At 44.0% G+C, this 24,697-nt stretch overlaps 1 protein-coding gene across 1 annotated transcript in view; it reads left to right on the forward strand.

The window, feature by feature from the left end:
• Nucleotides 1-4,096: 4,096 nt before the first annotated feature.
• Nucleotides 4,097-24,697, forward strand: part of T265_00033 (hypothetical protein) — a gene marked incomplete at both ends in the record, with an annotated part of 34,053 nt that continues 13,452 nt past the window's right edge. The window contains 17 exons of the mRNA XM_009163690.1: nucleotides 4,097-4,252; nucleotides 4,686-5,077; nucleotides 7,608-7,806; nucleotides 11,382-11,579; nucleotides 12,629-12,751; nucleotides 13,911-14,023; nucleotides 14,119-14,207; nucleotides 14,856-14,937; nucleotides 15,254-15,401; nucleotides 16,856-16,999; nucleotides 17,054-17,167; nucleotides 17,199-17,311; nucleotides 17,821-17,884; nucleotides 18,467-18,573; nucleotides 19,156-19,303; nucleotides 19,903-20,004; nucleotides 23,747-23,813. Of these exons, the coding sequence (XP_009161954.1) occupies nucleotides 4,097-4,252; nucleotides 4,686-5,077; nucleotides 7,608-7,806; nucleotides 11,382-11,579; nucleotides 12,629-12,751; nucleotides 13,911-14,023; nucleotides 14,119-14,207; nucleotides 14,856-14,937; nucleotides 15,254-15,401; nucleotides 16,856-16,999; nucleotides 17,054-17,167; nucleotides 17,199-17,311; nucleotides 17,821-17,884; nucleotides 18,467-18,573; nucleotides 19,156-19,303; nucleotides 19,903-20,004; nucleotides 23,747-23,813 (2,359 nt within the window). The remainder of the gene's footprint in view (nucleotides 4,253-4,685; nucleotides 5,078-7,607; nucleotides 7,807-11,381; nucleotides 11,580-12,628; nucleotides 12,752-13,910; nucleotides 14,024-14,118; nucleotides 14,208-14,855; nucleotides 14,938-15,253; nucleotides 15,402-16,855; nucleotides 17,000-17,053; nucleotides 17,168-17,198; nucleotides 17,312-17,820; nucleotides 17,885-18,466; nucleotides 18,574-19,155; nucleotides 19,304-19,902; nucleotides 20,005-23,746; nucleotides 23,814-24,697) is intronic.

The following is a 24,697-nucleotide window of genomic DNA, read 5'->3' on the forward strand; positions in this document are numbered from 1 at the left end:
CACATCGCTTAGCCTTTGAAAAGTTCGTGGATTCAAAATCTAAACAAATTCGTCAGAATCGTCTCCTCTAACGTCTGCTGAATGGTCCGCTATCGGATGTCGGTGGCCACTGGAGACAAATATCCAAAGCCCTACATGATGCCGGGGTTTCTATTTCCGGTACAACCCAACATCCAAGCGCTGGATCTCTGATAGGACCATGACTTTGATGTGAGGCCCGGCGGCAGATCCCTGCTGATCGCAGTCGCAGTCCAACGTGACGCATCATTCAACATCAGGTAAAACAGTGCGTCTTTGCAGACCAGAATGTTGGTGGACCCAAAAGGCCGAAGAAATGGAAAGGCGAAAAGTACTGATTTGTTCGACTGGACCTCGGAAACCTGTTTTCAGCGAAACTATCAGGGATCAGAATGGCTCTGTGATATCCATCAAAGAAGAACGTTTTGACCACTGGGCACATTATGAACAACAACTCAGCTGGCCACCTGCTACCTATAGTCCGAGCTGCCCGCCTTCAATAGAAATGTGGGCTGTGAACGTGGAGTCGCCTTCAAATTTATGAGTATCCGAGTGTATATCTCTACTCAAGCGTCACCGTGCTCCTGACTCCCTTCCACCTTCTGTCTTCAAGGCGGTGAATTCCTCAGCCATTGCATGTCTAGCTTATCTATCTGGGAGGAAGCGGCCGTCCCAACTAACTGGAGTGAGTGTCCACTTTCAAAAGGAGTACTCGCAGTGAATGTGGTAATTACAGAGGTGTTAGTTTGACTCTCCATGTAACAAGGTTTTTGGCGTCACTGGTTCTTCGGCGTCTCACGACGGCAAGCGAATCCTTGATCCGCTAGTACCAAATGGGACTTCGACCGGGTGGAGGCTGCGTCGATATCCTCACACTCCGTCATGTGTTAGAGAAACGCTATACGTACAGACAATCCACAATCTAGGTATTCCTTGATTTTAAATGTGCGTTCAATCCTGTCTGTGCAAACCGCCCTAGAAAGTTGTCCACTCTCCAGTTTTGTACAGATTTGTCATTGATGGAACAATGAGGCGAACGTCGGGTTGCCTTTGAACCTGGTGTTCGTATCGTTGCTGGTGTACGCTGATGTTGGAGTACGCAGGGAACATCCCTATAATGTGTGAAGTGTAGGCCAAGCACGAGCTCTGTTGAATAAACCGACTACTGTCATGACGTCCTTCGGCATGAGCCTTACACCTGAACAGTCACGCTTCAGAATGTGTGGCATCTGTACATGCTCTTGCCCTCGAAGGAAAGTCACTGGAGAATTTTACATACCATTTTTTGTTGTACAAGCTCTTACGGAAGTTTGTCCGATGAAGCTAGTGCATGAATCTCAGGGACGCGAATCACGTTTGCTAATTCACATCACTTCTGGCATCAATAAAGCATATTACTTTATCTCAAGTGTCGAGTTTACCATGCTATAGTACAGGCTGTATTGTTGCATGGTTGCGAGATACTAGCTCCTGCGGACCGATGATGTGAGGCATCTTTACGGTTTTTTCACCATCCACACCTCAGAAGTATTGCTGATGTCGGATGGTGTCAACAAATTTGTAGCGCGGTAATTATTAAAGGGACGTTCGGTTGTGCGGTAGGTACTTCAGCCATGGAGAACTTTCACTCCCGTCAACTGCGATGGCTGAGTCAAGTATACGCATTCCAAATCACCATCGTTTTTCATTGCGCCTCCTCGAGAATGGCACAAACTAGGGGACTGCCAATGTGTGACTTGGCGGAAGCGTGAAAAAGAGTACGAATAACGTGGATGTTGGTGTGGTGCGCTTTCCAGGATGGGGTCCCCGTGATCCTCAATGTGCTTGGATAAAGATATTCCCGGAAACAACGTCTGACCGGCGTCATTAATTTTTGCTTCCTCTCAGGTTGTTTGACTGATCGTTCGGAGTTTCAGATATCTTCCCTGCCCTGTTCTCATGATAACGCTTTCGAATAGATTGCTGTTGTACGGCACCAAAGCATCGGTGTTCACCACTGATGGTGATGATGATGATCAGTAGGCAGACAGAAGATTAGAGACCGACAACGTAGGGTGCTGATTTGCGAATATATCGAAGGGGTAAAATTTCTAACTTCGTTTCCTGTTTAACGCTTGCTGCACGCAGAGGGGCCCTGCGTGTACGTAACTTGTAACTGACCCATTGGGAAACGTGGGTATTATCTTAATTTTCGACAATAGTTCTGTTACTTGGAATGTTTGCATTAGAATGGAACTCATTAATCGAAGGGCTGGTTTTGATGGGAAATGGTTACAATCACACTCTTTAAGGTGTTAGGCTGTCATCGTTCACAACGTGTTAATTAATGAAAAGTACTTTGGAGTCTGTCATTACCAGTAGTAATGACATGGGAGAAGGAGATTTCGTAATTTTGTCGGTTACAGGCTTGCTTACCGACTGAACGGATCTTTTGCTCAGTGGAAATGTTCAGCCGTGGCTATCTTAAAACAGCTGAGGATATTAGTTAACATAACTTCTTGAGGATTGACTATAAGATGTCAGTCTTCAGTTTTTTGAGCTGTTGGGGCATCGGGACAAGCGAGAGTATGACCAAAAAATCACCAAAGAACCTCAAGATGGACCGGTGAATGTTGGAAGGACATATCCTGGACTAGCTATCAGTCATTCGTTGCGCTGCAGCCTATTCTGGGGCAGAAAATTATTTTTGTTTGGATGGTACGTACGGCTTCACTCGATTTGGCATGGTCTAAGGTTCAGGTTTTGTTTTTTATCAATTTTACCTTTTACTCAATCAAACCGCCAGGGTTTCCGTAAGTCGGCAGTCCTATGGTTCCAATGGTTTGGCCTTCTTCCATCCATTTTTTATGGGTGTCCATTGTACACCTTATGGGATCGGAGAATGGACAGCCGTGCATCTTCATTCGTTATCCATAATAAAGGCCCACCGAAACACGTGGTGAAAAGGAGACTCGAAAGTCCCGCTATTGATGCTGCAGTTGTTATTTCATGAAGAGTGCGGTTGGGATTACACGGACTGAAATTGAAGTTATATTTGTACCAAATTAGTACATATTCCCATCCATCCATTGGTCTTCCTGTCTTTTCAATTTCCATATCTTTTGAGCTCCAGATAGCTCAATGGTTAAGGCGCGAACTTACCCATCCGAAGTTCGGCGGTTTGAACCCAACCCGGGCATCTCGACTTCTTGCCTGAGCTTGGGCAGCTTGACAATATCTCAGCCCTCGTGTTTCCTTTGGGTGGCATGATAACTAGGCACCGAAGGTGGGTTACAGCTGAACATATCGCCTTTTGGATCACCAGTTTACTGTAGGTGAATTACAAGCTATTTGCGTCTCATCGTTATATTTCGAACTACATAACATTGGTGTGCATGATACTTTGTTTCTCTCCTCATCTCAATATGTCTTCACACCAGAGCTAAATCTATCCGGCTCAGTATAGAAAAAATGCCACTGTTTTTCAGCGTTATGTGGGTGTGTTTGACTTCGCGGTTCGATCGCGGAAGGTGGTCGTCAGAAATATGTCGTAATTTTGCGTTGTCACGACCTCTGGATTTCAAAATACACCGGTATGGTTTAAATAATAACGACCAAATCTTCTGAGTGAGCCGATTCTGTCATGAGATCATATAAAATAGTATGTGCATCAGAAGGTGATATAGTGTACAATAATGCAATAACTCAACCCAGTAATATGCTGCAGCGGCTGCAAGTTATACACGCGCTTTGTGGTCAATGTAACAATCGTGACGCGAAGTTCGATTGCGAAAGTCTTACCACGCGGAAAGTCAGTGGTGGTTTGAAGATATAGTTTAGATTGAATTGTATGGAAACTGAGAAGCTACGTTACCAAACCACTAGAGCAATAGTTGTTCAATTCTTTCCGATAGATGATACTATGATATTCGTTGTTTCGATTACAGGGTATGTTTTTAGGGTACTAGATATTTACCCACCACAATGCTGTATAATGAGTATTCTGCACTATTGAATGCTGCATGCAGAACCTTCCCAAACAAAAGCTTATTCTACTGCGCATGCGATGGACCTGATCATATCTCTTTACATTTCAGTCATGTCTTATAAATTTGCCATCGATCGAGGTGGAACATTCACCGACGTTTATGCTGAATGTCCTGACGGCAGAGTTCATGTGATGAAATTATTGTCCGAAGATCCAGGGCATTATCTTGATGCCTCTTTGGAGGCTATTCGGAGAATTATGGTGCAAGTATGTGCTCTATTCACATGCATATATATTTCTAAGGACGGTGTGTTTGAATCACTACCAAATGCCCCCATGGACTGTTCTCAAATTGATTCTGTTCGAATCGGAACGACGGCCGCAACCAACGCGCTGCTTGAAAGGAAAGGTGAAACCTGTGCACTAGCAATAACTAAAGGATTTCGGGACCTTTTGCAGATCGGAAATCAGTCTCGACCAAATATCTTTGACCTTGTACAGTTTTTATTATAATGCTCTCTCATTGACACATCACTTTAGCGCATTGAGATGCCTGACGTATTGTACAAGAATATCGTTGAAATCGAGGAGCGTGTTGTTTTGAAAAGAGCGTCATGTCAGTTGGAATTAAATGTACCGGAAGATCTCGCAGTCACTGGTGAAACAGTAAAGCTTTTTAACTCTTCTTACGAGCCTTCAGGTTTTAGTTCAATCACCACTAAACGTGAACAAGACTCGAGAGGATCTGCAGAAGTTGTTTGAAAGCGGGGTGAAAAGTTTGGCGATCGTACTTATGCACTCTTATCTATACCCTAAACACGAATTGATGGTGGCGGAAATCGCACGAAATATTGGTTTCTCTAACATCTCCGTCTCACACAATGTGATGCCGATGATAAAAATAGTACCTCGAGCTTTCACAGGTAGGTTTTTCCATCATCTTCTTCTAATTGTTTCAGTTACGGCAGATGCATACCTGACCCCCTGCATACGAAATTACGTTGAAAGTTTTTCTAAAGGGTTTCGTGGTGCATTTGGTAACATGCAAGTACTTTTCATGCAGTCCGATGGTGGATTATCTCCAGCGAATGAGTAAGTTAATGGGAGTCCAATATGCTATTTTGTAGGCAATGCACCGTAATGCTGATTACTGATTCTAAAATGTATAATTGAGCTGTGTTTGTCGTGGGGGCAGTGTATATGGAAGCTGGTTTGCTCGCAACATAAGCCTATAAAACTGTTTCGGGTCGTGATTTCATCCTTTAAGTTCCGAAGTAGCTAACATGTCACGTTCAGTTCACATAGCTCAGTTAACTAATGCCACAAAGTTGATAACTGTCAGATGTGTTCTGAATTGGTGACTACTGTCAGGCGCAGCACTTACTTGACCGACCTGAGCAGAGTTCCTAACCTAAGCTGATTTGGAGCAATGTGACTAACTTTCCTTTATATCATATCTGAGTCTATCATTCCTCCTCTCATGCGGGAAGTCTTCTCTGAGAGAAAATAACGCGTTTTTTTTAATCTGCTCCTTGTGGTCAGTTCCGTTTTGACCATTTACCGTCGCATACAGCAACACTGATGTGGAAACATGATCATGTATATAATTAGTCCATTGAACGTTTTTTTCCACGAATGCCAGATTTCTTTGAATTGTCCCGTTAGATGCTTCCCCAATCGGAGCACATAAACTCCAAACGTGTTGCTTGGGAATGAACACTGTTCAGGCAGGTTACCGTGGCCGAACTACTGAGTCTCTTGTTTAAGGCAATTAGGATTTAGTAGCAACAGCAACCACCTGGCCTTATTCTAGGCCCTTATTCTTTATTTTTTTTCTTTATCCCAAGTTAGGTTGCCATCGGCAATTTCTCGTCCAGATTCACGTTTCCTAGTTTTTACAGTGCTGTCGGGTTAGACTCTCCTTCTAGGCCTTATTCTTTATTTTTTTCTTTATCCCAAGTTAAGTTGCCATCGGCAATTTCTCGTCCAGATTCACGTTTCCTAGTTTTTACAGTGCTGTCGGGTTAGACTCTGACAGCTGTGAACCAGACACATCCTCGGGTAACGTGTTATTTTGTTACGAAAGTCACGGTACAGTACCAGTTTACTGTCTACTTCTTCGTTAATAATACTACAATGCACTATGCATGGGGTACTTTAAGGATCGACCGGAGTGTCACTGTAGACCATATATGAGTACCTACGTGAGCGTACCGTTTGCAGCTGCACCGGATGTTCAAATTACACCTCCCCTTGGGAATAGCTTTCGGCTACTCCTTATTGGAGGCATGTACATCATCGCCATGTCCTCGGTAGTTTCTTTGGCATTTCGTATATTCGGGGAAAAGAGCAAAGACGCAACCACAAAGAAAGAAGACAACAGTTCACTCAGAACAGCATTTTCCAATGCTTATTGTGTGGAAACTTCTCCATTCCTTTCCATGTTGTAAAATTTTTTAGCGTCACATTAAGTGACATGTTGCTGACCGGTCCTCTCACACACATCCAACAGGAGTTTAAAACCGCACGCTCAGGATCCTTTAAAAAAAGTATTTAAAACAGGTTGCCTCTATTTTCATAAAGGAAACTACTCACAAGGTTGCTTAAAACTCTTCGACAACCCACGACCGGTTTCGCCCTTCTTTGGGGTTCATGAGGTAGGCGCAGTCACCGATTTTCCGTCAACCTTATGTTCTACTTGAACCCAAATTGGACTGTTTTCGAGAAATACACTCATTTGCAAATCAATTTGGTTTTCACGAGAGACTCAACTCATAAACAAGAGATTCAGTTGAGTCCCTTGTGAAAACCAAATTGATTTGCAAATGAGTGTATTTCTCGAAAACAGTCCAATTTGGGTTCAAGTAGAACATAAGGTTGACGGAAAATCGGTGACTGCGCCTACCTCATGAACCCCAAAGAAGGGCGAAACCGGTCGTGGGTTGTCGAAGAGTTTTACCAAATTGATTGCAAATGAGTGTATTTCTCGAAGGTTGCCTCTATCTTGATCTCTTCCTGCCGCTTCCATGTTCTGTGGTAAATTTCAGCATACTGATAGGTGACTGCTACTCAACGTCTTGTTTGGTCCATTGTTAACCCTTGAATAATCTGACTATTCTGTTGACTTTGGGGCGTTGCATAGGACCGATCTGGATGACAGTAGATTTGTCCCTTGAGGATTGTAAGCTTTTGCAGCATCCTTACGTTGTTGAGGTGACTCAGTGCTTAAAACACTAACTAACCGGTAGTTCCGTGGTTCGAACCCAATCCCTACATTTACGACTGCTTGGACAAGCCGGCACTATCTCAGCCTTCGTGCTTCCTGTGGCGTGGTAGCTAGGCCCAGGAAGGATGTTCCAGCTGAACGGTTATTATTTATTTATTTATTTACTTCGTCGGGTAATTTTCCCGCTTGGGTTTTTTTCCATACTGGGGTTAATCGTGCATCTGATATGGCTACAAATGATAATTTCTCCTACCTCATCAATTTAGCTTTTTAGGTTCTCGCGCTATCCTCTCTGGTCCAGCTGGAGGTGTCATTGCTTACGCGAAGACATCCTTTGATGGTAAACAACCGGTAGTTGGTTTCGACATGGGAGGTAAGTGTCTCTGCCTAAAACAGCCTATTATCACCCACGCTTATTCACCTTTTTCCTCTGTTTTTAGGTACTTCGACGGACGTCAGTCGTTTTGGTGGTGAATTGGAACATGTGTTTGAAACAACAACGGCGGGCGTAAGCATTCAGGCACCGCAGTTGGATGTTAACACAGTTGCCGCTGGTGGAGGATCTTGTCTCTCCTATAGTAGTGGTCTTTATCGGGTGTGTAATTGTAATCGCCTCTTCAGTGTTCTCTAAATAATTTTGAATGGTTTGTATGTTACGAAGTCCTCAAATTAAGGAATTTCTGGGTTCTTGTCCCAGTCATGGTGTAAAGCGCCATTTTGTAGACAACGCATCGTTGGCTTTTGATGGCACTCGAAATTAGCTTTCCACTATATGCGTCCGAGTTCTTGGGGAGTCAACTACTTGATCAGTCCGTCAGTTCATCCACGTACCAAACACTGTTCTAATACTTTTTGACTGACCTGTTCAAGAATCAACAGAATGATCACATCTAAGACGGTTCGGTTAGTGGCACAATCATTTAAGCTGTCCTAAGCTTTCAGTCCTCATTCGTGGCCCATGTGCTACATCCAGTTGTCGATCGCCCTTGAGTTCGACCGAAGTCGACCGCACATTTGATAGACCCAATGATATTTCGCGCTAATACTAAGGAATCCTGCGTTTATAATTGTTATTTCTTCTTTTCGCCTTCCATTTCTCAACAATTACAAGTAATGCTAAGTGGAACACAGGTTAATCTGTGCCTTGACAGCAGAGATGGATGGACACTTGTGCATCGCACAGAAGTTCGTCACTGTCCTCCTGGACCACTGTCCTACTGGCCCATGAAGTTTAATTCAGGTTTTTCCATCTCCATTTGTTCTGTCTAATGTTTACACCCAACTTAGAAGGCTCATCACACTGTCAAGCTTGGTTGTCATCATCCTACTTAGGTGCTCCTCAGATGGTTCGCCTCTTCCATCCATCAGGCAGGTGCACCGGTTGTTATTCAAACAATGAGTGGACTACAGTATACATTTTCATTGAATGAAAAACACTTGTGGACGTCATGACCTCTCGTTGTACTCGGTCGGTACTTCTGAAGTGTTGACAGCCTAGACTACATAGTCCTCTACCGACTTTTTCGCCAAGCCCCACAGTTGATTTACAAGCGCTTTATCACCCATGGAGATGATATCGTTAGTACATGACCGTGAAGTAAAGTGGTGCGGTGGGCTTGACAACAAGAAATTGCACTGTTGAACGATGTAGGCAGGTAGATTAATATTTCCCGCAGTATGAGTGGCAGAAGGCGATAGACAGCGGTTGATTATGTTCCCAAGTTAGCGATCAGAAAAATGGTTTTGATAAGACGTGCAATTTTAACTTGAATGGAATCAAGAAGAGAAGAAATATGATGACAGTATTTCAGCACTGTTGCTCTGGATTTAAGAGTACGCCGTCTACTTGCACCTGCATAGAGCGACCGCGGAGGAAGCTTCCGATCCACATGACCGAGCTCGGCTACAGCCCACACGTGTGAGGCTTTGCAAGAGGTTCAGCAAGCAGGACCTGAGCAAACGCTTTTGATACATCAAATGAGACCACTCATTTCCAAAAATCTGTCCAGAGGAAGAGAGGTCAGACGTGCGACTTTCAAGCCATGTCATCGGTAGAACGATGGTATCTGACTGCTTATTGGTTTTCACTTAAGAAGGCGCTGTCTGAAACATCGCAAGTCGAAGCTTTTAACAAAATGGGCTAACCGAGTTTGGTCATAGTTCTTTGTGGCCGAACTACTAGCCACATTTTTGGAATCAGAGAGACTTAACGGTTTTTGCAAGTATAAAAGATATGGGATGAAGATAAATCTTTAAAATAATTTAATTTAGTCCGGGACGATTGTGATGCAGTGTGGAAAGGATAGACTACGAAGCAAATGGTTTGAAAGTAGGTAGTTGTAACTCAAAACCACGAACAACCTTGTAATGGTGTCCGGTAGTGAATCGGAAGGACTGTGTATGCTGATATACAGGGTGGAAAGAGGAATTCGGTGCGAAAGGTAGTGTAAACTTCCCTTCTTCTTCCAATTGTGGGGGTGCTTCAGGATTAAATTATGGGAGGGAATGGAGAGACTAGGTTGCGTCTGACTAACTGCCATATTCGAATTACGAAATGATAACACTAGATGAAGAGCCTTTCGTGCAGTGAACTTGTCTTTGATTTTGTCGATCACAGGTCAGTAAATTTTGCGTGCGACTGCATTGACATTGTGTGCCGAGGGTCATAGGTTCGTCTATTGTGCATTCTTCTTTGTCACCTGTAGGTGTGTGTGGTTGAACTCTGTGAGAAGAAGCCATCTCCTGGTCTGAAAAATGAGTGATTGGATAGTTGATGCCATCAATAAAAGTTTTATCTGAGGGAGGATATTCCGAAACAGCACATAACCTTGCCACACGTCAACTATTAGCGCAAATGATTCTACTCAGCTGAAAGTCATTTCGGGAACAGGCAATTAGATTGATAAGATATTTTTTAGAAGTATCAAGAGACAGAGTAGTTTTCTACTCTCACTCTACCAAAGACTTAAGCCACCACCCTCAGGATCATCGGGTGTCACCAAAAGGAATGGATAACGTCAGGAACAATATGCCTTTCCAGACTGCTCACCTAGCCATTTCATCAGAGCATCCCGGCCCTTGCCGAAAGACACCATGTTTGATTTAGTTAATGCAATCTCTCCTGGGCCTGTTTGGTCACAGAAATAAAAGCAGCGATAAATAAGTATCACGGGATTTCTTCAGCCTAGTTTTCATTCACCTCCAAAGTGTCTAACGTGATTTTGAGGGCAGGAGATAGATTAGGCCATTAGGTCCATTGGGTCATATCACCGTAGGTTGTTGGTCAGGTGACCAACTTTTTTACTCCTGTATCCTCTCGTACTCGCCCATGGCCAAGATTAATAATGTTCAACTCATATTCTAATTCAAAGAGCAATGAAGTTTGACAAGTGGATTGTTGAAACCATAAGATTGATGGGGATATGGCTGAAAGACTAGATCATCAGATTATAGAAGGCCACTAAAGCAGAAATAAAGAAGTTAGAGGTTATTCAAGAGAGAGAGAGAGAGGGAGCTTCAGTCCCAAGCCGCAATTTCAACTTTGTCGCTATAATTTTCCGAATGGACACATTCGGTTATATTGTAGCCGACACCCTCGAGTCCTCACTTTCCCATATTTGACTTAACTCTCCAAGTCCCTACAGACTTTCCCAACGCACCTTTTGCGCTGCACGAATACAATGTAACAAGCTTTAGCAAGAAAATCGATCATAATACCACCCGTGACTCGCTTCCGGTCGTTGTCTGCTGTGTACTGGCTATAGAAGATGCCAAAGAAAACGACATTCTTACTAGAGCTCAGATGTAACGTTTGCAGTACAGTTATAGGTATACTTGTACAGCTTTAGGGCCTGTGAATGCTTGACGTAAGCACATGCAACAAACTAAACAGGTCTTCGCTGCTGTCTATCAGTTTTGTTTAGGCTTCCCTGCCTTATCGGTCACCATGGTCATTCAAATGTAGCCAATTTTACTTCACTTTTCTGAGTGTTGGGTTGGGATGACTAAGTTATCTTGTGATAAAATTTCTTCATGCGTTTAGACGCCCAGAGCATTTCTTCCGCGACAGTTTTCTGTTAACTCTGGTCTTATGAATCAATATAGTCATGTGTTTGATTACTGTTCTGTATTGTTTACTCAATCAATTAATTTAAAAAATCATTTCTGAAGGTCGGTCCCGAATCTGCTGGAGCATACCCCGGCCCAGTAGCTTATGGGAACGTCGGTGGGAAGCTGACCATAACGGACGCGAACCTAGTGTTAGGTCGCCTTCTGCCGGCCCACTTTCCAGCAATATTCGGTCCGGAACACAACGCACCGTTGGATTTGGCAGCTGCACGGCTGGCATTTGTACAACTGTCTAACGAGGTGAGCTTTTTCGGTTCGATCTCTGTTTGAATTAGTTACCTCTGACGCGATCTGTTCATCACCGTCCAATGTAGTACGGTACCCAACGAACAATTCTTGTCCCACGAGAAGCCGTAATTCTTTGATCATATTTGAACCAACACGGATTCTGAGCACATCGTTTATTGTATTTAGATATGAAGGATCTGAAGATAATTTGCTCAACAAAAAAGTTCAGTACGTTTGTACGCGCTAATCTTGCGGAGTAAAATTTGGACATACACCTCAATCATAATTGCATGCCTTCAAGGGGACGTGCCTCACCACACACTGCGGTACTACCAACCTGGGACCCTCAGTTAGAGTAAGGTCAGAAGAAACGCGGAACTCATAACCAAACTTTGTTTATGCTTCCTGTGATGGGTGGGTGTGACTTCCAACCGACTAAAACTGAAGTGTGAACTTAAAACCAGGACGTACTGTTGCCTTTGTGAGCCTCAGTAAGCGCTTTCTAGGTCGTCTTCCAACTTTGTCTCCAATGTTCCATACAACAACCGTCCACGTGATAAGCCACATACAACACTCAACCTCGTTAGTAGTTTCCGTGGTTGCTCGGCTGCTGAACAAAATATCGGAATCCGCAACTAACAGCGATATTTATCCTGCATGACAGAAATTGGTCAAGAATATTGAATAACGTCCTGTAGTACCCTGTATCGCAAGTCTAATTACGGTGCCTATTTTCCGAGCAACCCATGGGAAACACGGACGTTCCCGTCAGAAGCTCGCGATTTTATTTTTTCCCCAGCTTGATTGCTTGTGAATGTTTCCCATATTACCCCAGGACCACTATAGAATGGGGTGTGCTTGGCTTCTATTTGGTTAGCGATTTCCCCATGAGAATCGTACACAATGTAGTGGCGAAAAAGGAAAAGCTGTTGTGGACTCCTCAGTTCATTGGCCACTTGAATCCGTTTCCATTATAGGTTAACCTATTGACAATCATCAACGGGTTGACGGGTTTACTTTCACTCATCTTCCAACTAATTCATAGATGCCGCTATTTTCAGATCAACGCTTATTCAGCAGCTCGTGATACGTCTGTCCCAAAGGTGTCTGTCGAAGACGTGGCTCTTGGCTTCATCCGTGTTGCCAATGAGACAATGTGTAGGCCGATTCGTTCCCTAACGCAAGTGAGTGGTTCCTTGAATTTCATACTACAGTAAAACCCTGCACTTAGAGACACATACTCAGGAGGCTTTTATCAACTCCCTGTGGCCTTACTATTGCAACCTTTAAATGGTTAAGGCCACCTCACTGATTCGGTTAAGGGACATCAAAGCGGGACCGACGTGACCATCCCCTTTAATGAGAAATTCGACGCATCCAGACATCCTCCTCGTGAATTCCTAAGCGAATACGCTCATGCTGCAAGCATGGATTCATCTAACTTAGGTGATATGAGATATGCAAGTGTACTGTATCAATGTGCTGACGTCACCAATGTGGGTCTTTCGAAGAAGAGTCCGCTATCATTGGAAACCTGACAAAGATGCTCCGAAACCTTTTGGGGCCACAATAAACCTGACTTCTACTACTGCGAGCTCTAGCTTCATGATGAACAACCATCTTTTGCTGCACCATTATATACCATCATTTATATTATCTGATCGCCTGGTATGAACACCGAGGAAGGTAGGAATACCTGTTACTGACAAATGCATTCACCCGGATGCACCTAACGTGGACCTTTAATAACATTTGGAACATTCAGGTCAGCAGAAAATATGCTTCCGCATGCAGTGTTGCTGAGTAACAACGCAGTCTAATTGTTTTAAAAGTTTCTAAGGTTTCCCCAAAAACATTAACAACTTGTTGGTTGGACTTTGAATGAGGATTTTGCTTCTTTTTGGGTTTTGGGATGTGTATTCGCAATGCATCCCGAGGGTAAAGGCATCCGTTACTTAGGACTATTCAGATTGTATAATGGGAGTTTACTAACCACATTTTTCTCACTTGGTCTATCCGATTGAGATACCGGTGCCGATGCATGGGCTGATTTTCATTGATTTCAGGAAATACCGACTCTTAGCCGGATAAAAAGTCACGACTGTTGCGCTAGGGATGGTTGTAAGTTTGTCATCCGGACTCCTGGACTCTTTTACTCCATTGACTTGTATCGTTCAGACAGCTGGTACAAACCTTCCGGTGTCACATAACACTGTAATTCGCTCCCTTCAATCCCCCTAAATAAGCCCTGCCTCTATACCTATCTACAATTGTTTTCTGGCATACTTACTTGGTGCTGTCACAACGCTGTTTGACCATTCTACTGACGTCTATGTTTGATAGGGCAAAGGGTACGACACGTCGAAGCACCTGCTTGCTTGCTTCGGAGGGGCCGGTGGACAGCATGCCTGTTCACTTGCACGTCTGCTAGGAATGAAGAAGGTTCACATTCATAGGTAAGTGTTTATTTTATATGAAGTGTCATACTTACCCATCGTATCGAGCTTTTACAGACGTGGACCTCAACATTTATTGTCTATCTACTACCCAGGTACGCCGGCATTTTATCTGCCTATGGGTTGGCCCTCGCAGATGTCGTCCGAGAGGAACAGCTTCCATGTCAACTGCTTTACAAACCAGGTTCGTTCTTTGATTTTCTTCTTCCGGGCCCTCTCCTCAACAGTGTAGCAGGTGCTTCCGTAAACGCGCCATTTGTCCATGAATTCGGGTCGCTGCTTCTGCAGCCCATGACTTGTTTGTTTCCAGAGAGATAGTTGATAAATTATGCACACATCTCTCTTTACATCTCTCTCTACATTGGCCCATACTAGATAGACGTGTCGACCTCGCTCTTCCTTTGTTGGCTGTTTTCTCACTATCTCGTTTCTGTTGACGAATCTCTCGGTGGTTGCGTTGTTAAGAACTCGAGAGTACGGCTCAGTACACTTCCCAGATTCAACTGTTCATGGGCGTGAACGATGCTTGTGATTCGACGAGACTAAAATATGTTTAGCTACAAGTATTACACGATGTTTTTGAAGGCCTGCATGGGTTGTGTACAAGAAATTGTCACTGGATTGGACAGTTAAAACTACCGTAAGATTCTAGTGGACCGCTCAAAGGCCGCTGTATGCACCAATACACATCACTGTTTCACCCAAAATAGCATGATTCCTGAAGACTTCATTCAACGGCTCAGATTTTGAATAAAAGCCAGTCTGTGTCAATTTCATGCATTCGTTTCGCCCTTTTGTAGTGACGTTGTTTTCTGTCTCCATCTTATTTCAGAAAATCTCCCCGCAATTGGCATGCTCATTACCAAACTCGTTAACGAAGCAACGGACCGTTTAGTTAGCGAAGGTTTCGACAAGTGAGTTAACCTACATTTTCATCTGCAATGGCCTCTCGAAAGAGACTCCCAAGTATGACGATTCCACTCAGGTTCCATAATACTCGGCCTAAAATTGACACTTCGAACAATCACACAAGCACCATTCAACACAACTCTGCGACAAAGACCGGCATGCAGCATTCTTGCATTGGGCTATTTTGCATTCTGACACTAATCGTGTGCCTGACCGATGGCATGCGGTGCTAGGTGAATAAGCACTTTTGTGAAGGAGAGCCATTGTGTCTTTCTACATTTTGAATCACAAACTATATAGCGAATTCTCAAACATTTCCAGGTCTCGGATCGATACTGAGGTGTTTCTTCATATGCGCTACGAAGGAACCGATGGCGCGCTCATGTGCCAGGCAAACCAAGTGAACAATCACTCCGAAAAGGCGGTGCCCTCATACGGGGATTTTGAAGCGTCTTTCGTCGAACGGTATGTCTTATCATGTTTTCTTATAAATTCTCTGGTGGCTGGAAAAAGGCCGGGACCATTTTTGTGACCTCAGCTTTCACTTTCCGAACTGTTTTGCCTGGTCCAAGTATCAAACACTAAGCAGCCAGTACATTTGATCCTTCATATATTTATGCCGCGTTCAAATGCGACGATAATGAAGTTAGATGTTTTTCATCGTTGTTCTGCTTAGAAAAGTCCAATTAAAAAACGCAGTGATCACCCGACTCACCCTTCCGAAGCGAGATTATTTCTTATTGAGTTCACAATACTTTTCTCCACCGGCCACAGCCTACTGTGTTCCCTCTATCGGCAGTGACCCAGTGTAGTACCCGTTTTCTTAGTGGAAGCCATAGGAACAGGGATCTGTTTGACCACTTCTGTGACTAACCTCTTTCCTGAGGACCACGCATCAAGTCACTGACGAATAATGATTATTCTGCATCTTACAAGGTTGTGATCTTTTCTCAGAGCTGAAACATTAGAGTAGTGGTGTCTCGAAGTCCCAAGCAGGGCCAAAAAACCATACGACTTATTCCTTCTTGTCCTTCCAAATCTCCGGCGTTGGTCACACCGTTTACGGCCAGTTGGTCAATTGTGTCCGGCGCATTGCTGTGCAATCCGTGGTCAGTCGCGCAGTCCTCTATGAAACGTCGAAAACTCCTATTACTTTCAAGTCAAAGTAGTCTGGAGCAGCAAAGTTTTTTCACGTCGGTAGTCAGCAGTCTAGCTCGCGATTGGGTGTGGAAGTGATTTGGAATTCCGCCGTTTAACGAAGTTACCTTTTTTACTTCTCAGAATTTTTTTCCACTTATTGAATATTTTTCAGATGGCTAAGAGACTTATGTCGTTGTATCCAAAAATGGTGACTGATTAGGTAGAACAATGGTGATCTAGTTTATTCATGGGCTATTGAGCTGATCAAGCGGCGCAATGTGGAACGGGGTATGTATGCTGTGCACTCGATAAGTTAGGGCCTGATATCAACTTCTCTCCATTCAGACGATGCACAAGAAGACTCGTGGGAGCCAGCCAGAAAGCTTGAGCAACTCTCAGTACACTTTCAAAGCTCAACTTCTGTCAAAAATTTGCATCCTACTCAGCTCAAACCTCAAGTTTGTTTCCCGCACGTCGTTGCACATGTTGCTTGCCTAAATTCGCAAGAAGTTGGACAGCGAAGATACATGATTATTTGGTATTTTTCCGATTCATATCTTTCTTCATTACATACATTGTTCTAAATCAAGGCAGACTGAACAAACTTGGTTTTTCCACCGTTGTACGCATACTGAAGGAGGCGAAATGTCTCGGTCTTAATGTGACAAACATAGACGGACAATGTACAGTAGTTATTTTCTTCGAGTTATAGAAGTGTAAGCCGCCGTTACAACGGAATTTCACTTTTTCTTGTCCTTCATTTTGTTCCTTTTGTTTCAACAGTTACAAAAGGGAGGGAGTNTCACTCTTTCCAACCGGACTATTGTTGTTGATGACGTTCGAGTGCGCGGTCGAGCCGTTAGCACGACAGCGTCTGTCCCCAATATTGAAGAGGCTCCGTGTGGGTCCCATCCGGAGCCGGTTGAGGTAAATCACCTCTCAACTTTCTATGTTTTTCTTGCTTGACTTACTTCACTTTAGGATTCTGATTTTCATTTCACTGGTTTACAACAGTTTTGTTCAACGAATGTGACTTATCTGATTTATTCAGACACACTCACACACACACACACACGGTCATCTGCCTGTCACTCAGTGAGTGCTACTCATGTTTTCACCATTCCAGTTTTCAAATACCTACTTTGATCAAGGGTTGATGCGTACTTCGGTTTATCTACTAGACAATCTCCTGGCCGGACATGAAATACATGGACCTGCGATTATTATCGCCCCTCACAGGTTGGTGCCATAATTCCCCAAATCTGCTGCCATGTATTACGTGAACAGCACTTTCCATTTATTTGTTTATGAAGTCACTCTCAGGAACAGGGCATCTGTTTACCTCAGTGAGTACTACTCATGTTTTCACCATTCCAGTTTTCAAATACCTACTTTGATCAAGGGTTGATGCGTACTTCGGTTTATCTACTAGACAATCTCCTGGCCGGACATGAAATACATGGACCTGCGATTATTATCGCCCCTCACAGGTTGGTGCCATAATTCCCCAAATCTGCTGCCATGTATTACGTGAACAGCACTTTCCATTTATTTGTTTATGAAGTCACTCTCAGGAACAGGGCATCTGTTTACTCACCATTCGCATTATGAGGAATAGATGAGGCGATAAGTGACCGATCACATCCAGCATCGTCTTGAGAGAATATTCGCTCGTTTTGTCTCACCCTCGAGAGAATATTCGCTCGTTTTGTCTCATCTCAGAAATCCACCATTTGTGCTTCTTTCAGCACCATCCTTGTCGAACCGAACTGCTCAGCCTCTATTACACGCACGGGCGATATGGAGATACGCGTGAGTATTCCGTATTTGTCCGCTCCCTCTGTATTTGCCAACCTTCCTCCCGACTCGTCCAATTCTGTGTCCTCTGTGGCTTTTAAATTTAACTCCTTTCACCATCCCACTGTAAACGACCACTTGCTCGAACTGCTGTAGGTACTTAGCGGCGTTCAGGTGTAGCATATATATAATGGGAGCATCCCTGGTCTGATTGCCCGAAAACCGCTGATTCGCGTCAATTTTATAGGTGAGTTAGGTGAGTTAGAACTCATCATCGATGGTTGGCTGGTATTTGATGGGAATTTACTTGTCAGCAGCGACTATTCTATTTAACACCTGTTTGCAATTAAAATGATCAAGCGGCTTGTGCGCAGACAGATATGCCGCTGCGTTTGAGCTAATGATTCGAATGTAAATCCGGAGAAATGCTGTCGACGAATCATCACTCGGGGGCCTGTAAAGAGCCATAGGCCAGAGTTATTGTAAAGGCACTGTGGTGAGCACTTGCATTTGCTTTACTATCGAGAAGCTAGCGTCATTTTTTACTCCACCAGAATTGGGGCACATTTATGCAGGACTCTCGGTATCTTTTTGCAGATTGGCGTTACCGACAGTCAACAGCCCCACTTGAGCACGGAACTGGACGCGATCCAGTTGAGTATATTTTCTCATCGATTTATGAGCATAGCGGAACAAATGGGTCGGTAAGTTATTTCTCCAGTCCTATTCTGAATTCCATATAACAGGTTCAGCAGTAAATGTAGTTTGGATTAACTAGACGTCCTAGGAGTACTAAAGTAACTTCGTTTAACAAAGTTCTTCCTTTTTGTCACCACAGTAGTGTGAGACAATTCAAGCATAAATAGTTTCGCAGGTTTTAACCGGACTCAAGGTGTTATTCTGACATTCAAGTGACCTGTTCACTTCACTGCACTGGTTAGGTCCGTAGGTCATGCATTTGGGGGGGGAGTTCCGCTCTGTTAATTGGGTGTTCGGTTTCATAGGACCAATACAAAGTGCAAATTCACCTTTAGGGTTTTACAGCTTGATTCTGAGATGATGCACGCACATGCACCAACGCTAACTGCGACAACCTTGGGACAGTTTCTGCTTTACCATTCCTTTACTGCCTCACTCACTCGAGAGCCACAAACAAGGTAGACGTATCCCGAGATCCTGCCACGATAATCAGTAATCTTCCCAGTTCCGAGCCTTTTCCGATTCAACGGATGAATGTCCTCCGTTTGCCATATCCACCTACACTCTGCTGTCTATTTCCGTTGCAGCGTTTTACAACGTACAGCGATTTCAACCAACATCAAAGAACGTCTTGATTTCTCCTGCGCACTTTTCGACTCTGATGGTGGATTGGTGGCGAATGCGCCCCACATCCCAGTCCACTTGGGTGCCATGCAACATGCTGTTCAGTACCAAGTAGGTTACTACAGCTATGTCGTAACCAGAAATAGGACAATCTACAAACAGATGAAGAGTGATTGTTCAGAAACTTTGAGTAATTTGTATTTAACCGAATTTTAGAGTTAATCTCAGCTCATAGGCGTTATCCAGCATGTTACTTACATACTGCTCTCTTAATTTTGGGATAACGTATTACATAAAATCCTTGGACAACATTTTCCTTCTTGCGATTGGCGAGCTCATTTTAGGCGATCTTTTCTATTTACGTTGGTTATCTTGTGTATACCGACCGGAAACTGAAGATTTGTATTCGTAGGTCACATGTAGTTTGATGTCTAGCTTGTTGAACATAGCTTCATATACCCCTGACATGTTGCTGTTTTTCCTTTCAAGTAAAACTTCCCCCAAGTCCATGTGTGGTTTTGTGGATGGAGCCTTATCACCATGACCTCTTTGAGGCCATCAAAAGGGAGCTCTGCAAAGAGTATCTTCACGTGCGGCTTGTTGGTTCTCAAGCTGTTACCTCTAACTGTATTCTACTGTATGTATAAGACGTTAACGCGGTAACCCCATACCAATGCTATTTCTATTTTTCAATTTCCATTTCGTTTGAGATCAAAGCGACTAACAACCGATTTTCTCCAGGAGACGTGCTACTCAGTAATCATCCGTGCGCTGGAGGCAGTCATCTTCCGGACCTTACGGTCATCACACCGGTGAGTTATGCAATCAGGTTGCGTTTCGACCCTATGATTCAGCTATCTGATTTTATCACTCAGGTCTGTGTTGGCGCCGTAACCGAATTTGTGGGGTCAAAACCAAACCTCTCGTTCGCAGGTCAGCCAATCGATAAATTCACTAACCCAGACAGTTGCCCAAGTTCCGGCGGATTGGTGAAAGACGACTACTTCCAGACTAGAAAGCCCCAACTCCCTCCAGACCTTCGTTAATGCCTTCACCGACGTCTCCATCTTCGAATTATTACACGGATCTTGCAGGAGTATCGGATAGGCAGTTAAATGTGCACACTCATCCATGGTAAACGAAATAGTCACTTTGCATGGGCTGTAGTCAGACAGCGACCTACTTCGCATCCCATAAGGCCGTTAGCCTCGCGGAGCTCTTTTCGTTCAGTCATTTTCAGCTTGAAAGGTACCAAAGACAGTCCACAACTTTAAATCAAATCAAGTCGATTTGGGTTGTGTGTGCTCCGAGGCGAATCGTCAGCTGAGTATGGGGGCACTGAGTGAAGTCAGCAACTCATCCATCTGGTCGCGACCCCAAGCAAAAGTATAAAATCGGCCAGTAACTTTCGCGAAAGTTCAACGGTTTATGCAGTCTATGCGTATAATTAATGTTCGTACCTAACATTCTCACTATGGTTGACCCTGTGTGAATGATAGTCCTTACGAATTCTAAGATTGCTTTGTGGCAGCAAGTCGCTTTTTCGTTGGACTTGTTGGACTGTGGCGATCGCCACCCGTAACTTTTTTAGTGACGTTACGAGAGTCCAGCAACGCCCGATTTAAAAGGACCGCGTAAGCAATGATGACAAGTTGTTGGTTCGTTCCAACGTTCCCAGCTGCATAGATACCAATTCATCCAGTTGCTCCACGGCTCCGCGATGCCTAGGTCATCCGAAGCACACGTCTCTGCTAGCTCTCACAACTTTAAGCATATTATCAATATACCGGGGGTGCTAGTTACAAATCGCTATAATAGGTTCGAACTCCTGATTTTCGGTACCTCTGGGCTGGTGATCAGTGGGAAGCATATCGGTCATAAACATCCGACCTTTTTTTCTGTCAAGCGTACAGGTGTTGAAACCTTCAATGGTGAATACAAATGATAGCATTTCCTCCTCTATTTGTGCGTAGTTCTGCCCAACTTTTGATAGACTGAAACTCCTTTAGTCTGTTGATCATCCTTCTTGAAGCAGCCACGCTCCCAAACGGATTAGCTGCCGTCGCATTGAATGAATAGCTGCTGCTTCGAACCACAGTCAGCTAAAACGGGTAATTCAGTAACGGCTTCCATTGCCTGCTAAGTTGCTGTTTGCTGCTCTGTCCACTTTATCTGGATACAGATGAATGCCTTGTTTGACACAACGGTTGAGAGTGGCGCCGTGTTCTTTAAGTGTTCGTCGACAATGCGGATCATTCCTGGAAACCTGTCGAGCATTTGGATCAGCCTCTATCTGGAATACCTCGCTAGACACACTCAGCCCGACTGCGAGGCGTAGCCATTCAAATATACCTAAAAGGAACCGGTGAATAACTTCACCTCACGAATCTGGGAGTATATTGTTTAGCGTACAGAATTCAATGGCTGAGGATATATGTAGAGTCGCAGTATCTTCAATATTCGTCCTATTTGACTGACTCGGTTCATCAACCTGTCCTATGCTACCTAGGCTAGTCAGGTAATTCAGCCCGATACGCAATATTCCACTTGATGCTACTGGCAGTGATAGTGGATCTGTGCTATATGCGACCGACTAGCTAACTTCTCCTGGTACGATGCCTAGTTCCTCAGAAGAAACGGAAACGCATTTCCCAAAAATAGTACCGGATTGCAAAGTACGAACAAAATTATCAGGGTTGCTGGTGATGAACCGCAATTCCCTGATCCCCAGGAAACCAAGAATTGGTTTGAGATGTTCCTTTGTCACCAAGTTGTTCATGATGTGGGTTTGTCCATCATTAGGGATTTTCATTTCCAGACGTTTTTCCGCGAAATATCTGCCATTCCACGTTCGTGAGTTCGAGTCCATAGGCGATTCCAACAGGCCTCAGGCTTAAATGCCGCCCTTGTGTCAGACGGAGCTTAGTATAAATAGGATCCTGCTCCCGTATCACCTGTCCTTGTGTAAAAGAATCGCCCCATTTACACAGGGATCCCGCTGCAGTAAAGTCGCTACGTTGGCGAAATCGGTTCATTGTACCATACTCCCCTATCTTACGTGCCCCTCTCTGGCATGTGACCATGCAGACGTGAAGGGTACTCACCAGTCCGTCACTCCATAACACATCAGCCTCTCTGTCACGGTCCACTTCGGTTAGCTTCCTCAAGTTCGTACTAGGAAGTGTCGCAGCAGCGATTTCATTGATTGTGCATGCTCTCTAAATATCTTTAATACGTGCAATACCCTCCGATTAATTTCTTGGCAAAATCCGACGCAATCAATCGCATACCTTCAGGCTTGTGTGTGACAATTCACTACAAGCGACTTCAAAACATTGCACGCACAGCCTTGCGAATTAGAAAACAAACAAACTTTTATCTTTTGTGGTTACTGCTCCCCGACCACAACCAAAAAGCCCCATGTAACTTCTTCCCATTCATTGTCAACAAGCGACTAACATTGCACGCACAGCCTTGCGAATTAGAAAACAAACAAACTTTTATCTTTTGTGGTTACTGCTCCCCGACCACAACCAAAAAGCCCCATGTAACTTCTTCCCATTCATTGTCATATACGTCCGCCCTGTCCATTCACTCCGGTAAATTTATTTAGTACATTGGATATAACAGTTTCCTACTTTCCCATTGCCTCGCACTCTCGTATGGAATTGTCTCATGTTCTGATGTTAAGTAGAGCTATCCTAATTTGTTCTTTACAGGTTATTCACTTGGAACCCAGCTGATTCCCTCGTGTGTGATGTTCTTAAGCAACTGGGTGTGGTGCTATAGGCAGCCTCATGTTTCAGTTGATACGATAGTTTTACAGATTACTCACTTGGAACCCAGCTTATTCCCTCGTGTATGATGTTCTTAAGCAACTGAGTGTGGCGCTATAGGCAGCCTCATGTTTCAGTTGGTACGATATTGGATATATGGCGATACCTTGTATAGACTTAGTGCACTCCTCATAAGGTTGCTGAGAAATCTTCGATAGCCCACGGCTGGTTTCGCCTCTCTTGAGCCTCATCAGGTAGACGCACTCCTTGAGTTTCCATCAACTTCATGTTCAACTTGAACCCAATTTGCCCGAAATTCGACTTCTACACCCATCTTCATCATAAACGAGGTATTCAACTGGGTTCCGGATGAGTTTACCGTAAAATCCAAATTGGTGTTCTGATGAGTTTCGAAGTCAAATTTGAAGCAGTTTGGGTTCAAGTAGGAAATAAAGCTAACGGAAACTCGGGGACTGCCCCTACCTGATGAGTCCCAAGAAGGGCGAGATCGGTCGGGAGCTGTCAAAAACTTTCCAACAACCTTGTGAGCGTTTCCTCTATAAGTAGACCACATGGCTTCCAACCGGTTTCTTCTCATACTTGCTATTTCGAAGTTGCTCATCAGGACCTTTTCTGTCCTGTCGCGTTTTAATGCACGACTCTCGATATATCCACAACAAGCGTTACCCTGTCCTTCAAACAATGTGGTAAAATATGCGAATGAAATATGAAGAATACGGAAATCTCCCAATATTGAATACTGTTTCCTGTTTGGCAGGTTTTCGTCCCCGGGTCCTCTACACCTTCGTTTTTCTTCGCTAACCGGGGTCATCATGCAGATATCGGTAAGTTTTCAGCAGGTCATTTTGTTTGCCTTTTGTTTTATGTTTAGGTTAACCCGATTACGCCATCACTACATGAGTTCAGGTCAATAGACAACCTTTGCTTCGTTCGAACTTTTAACCCAATCGAATTGTTCAATCTCCAACTAAGAATTTCGAGACTACTGATGGATTTTCCTGTGCTAAAACAATCAATAATACATCAACTGAAAGGGACCACTTCGGGCCAGAGCCGGTTTTTCGATACATTTGTGTGAACAAAACGCAAATCCACCGGTCTTAATTATATCGCTGCTCAGAAGAAGCGGAGCCGGCCTACTTCGTGTGAAGGTTTGATGACCAGTGATGTTCGGCGGTACCACCTTTTAATGAGGACAGAATTCCTCTTTTCCGGCTGTGTTGTAAGATAATTACTGTCTGTTGACGCCAGCTACGTATTTGGCGTTGCCAAATCGCATCGTTTTTGTCATCATCTGGCAAGTGAATCGATGGGCAGCCCGGTTATTGCATGGTATGTAACCTTGTGGTAACTGCGACAAAATTTTGCATCAATACATATGTATGTATGTTCGGATTATTTTCCAGATTACCATGACAACCCTTGCTATTCACCCTCGCCTGTTTGATTTGCTCCCCCATGAAATACCCTAGACACCTTTCGCATGGATCATATGAGGCAACTATTGGGGTTTCTCCTGCTGTTCGGTTTGTCATTGGTGTTTGACTGATTGAACCAGGGGATCAGCAGTCTGTATTCTTTTGGAATTCCTTGTGCCCTCCCGTAGTCAATACGGAGTCTCTGCGCCCTGGGATGTGTTGATGGAAGCTCAATGTGACGTCTGATGTGACCCTCGTTTTTTTCATTTTCTTTCCTCGTGTGACAACCT

The sequence above is a fragment of the Opisthorchis viverrini genome (assembly GCF_000715545.1).
Source record: "Opisthorchis viverrini unplaced genomic scaffold opera_v5_1, whole genome shotgun sequence".
Taxonomy (NCBI): domain Eukaryota; kingdom Metazoa; phylum Platyhelminthes; class Trematoda; order Opisthorchiida; family Opisthorchiidae; genus Opisthorchis; species Opisthorchis viverrini.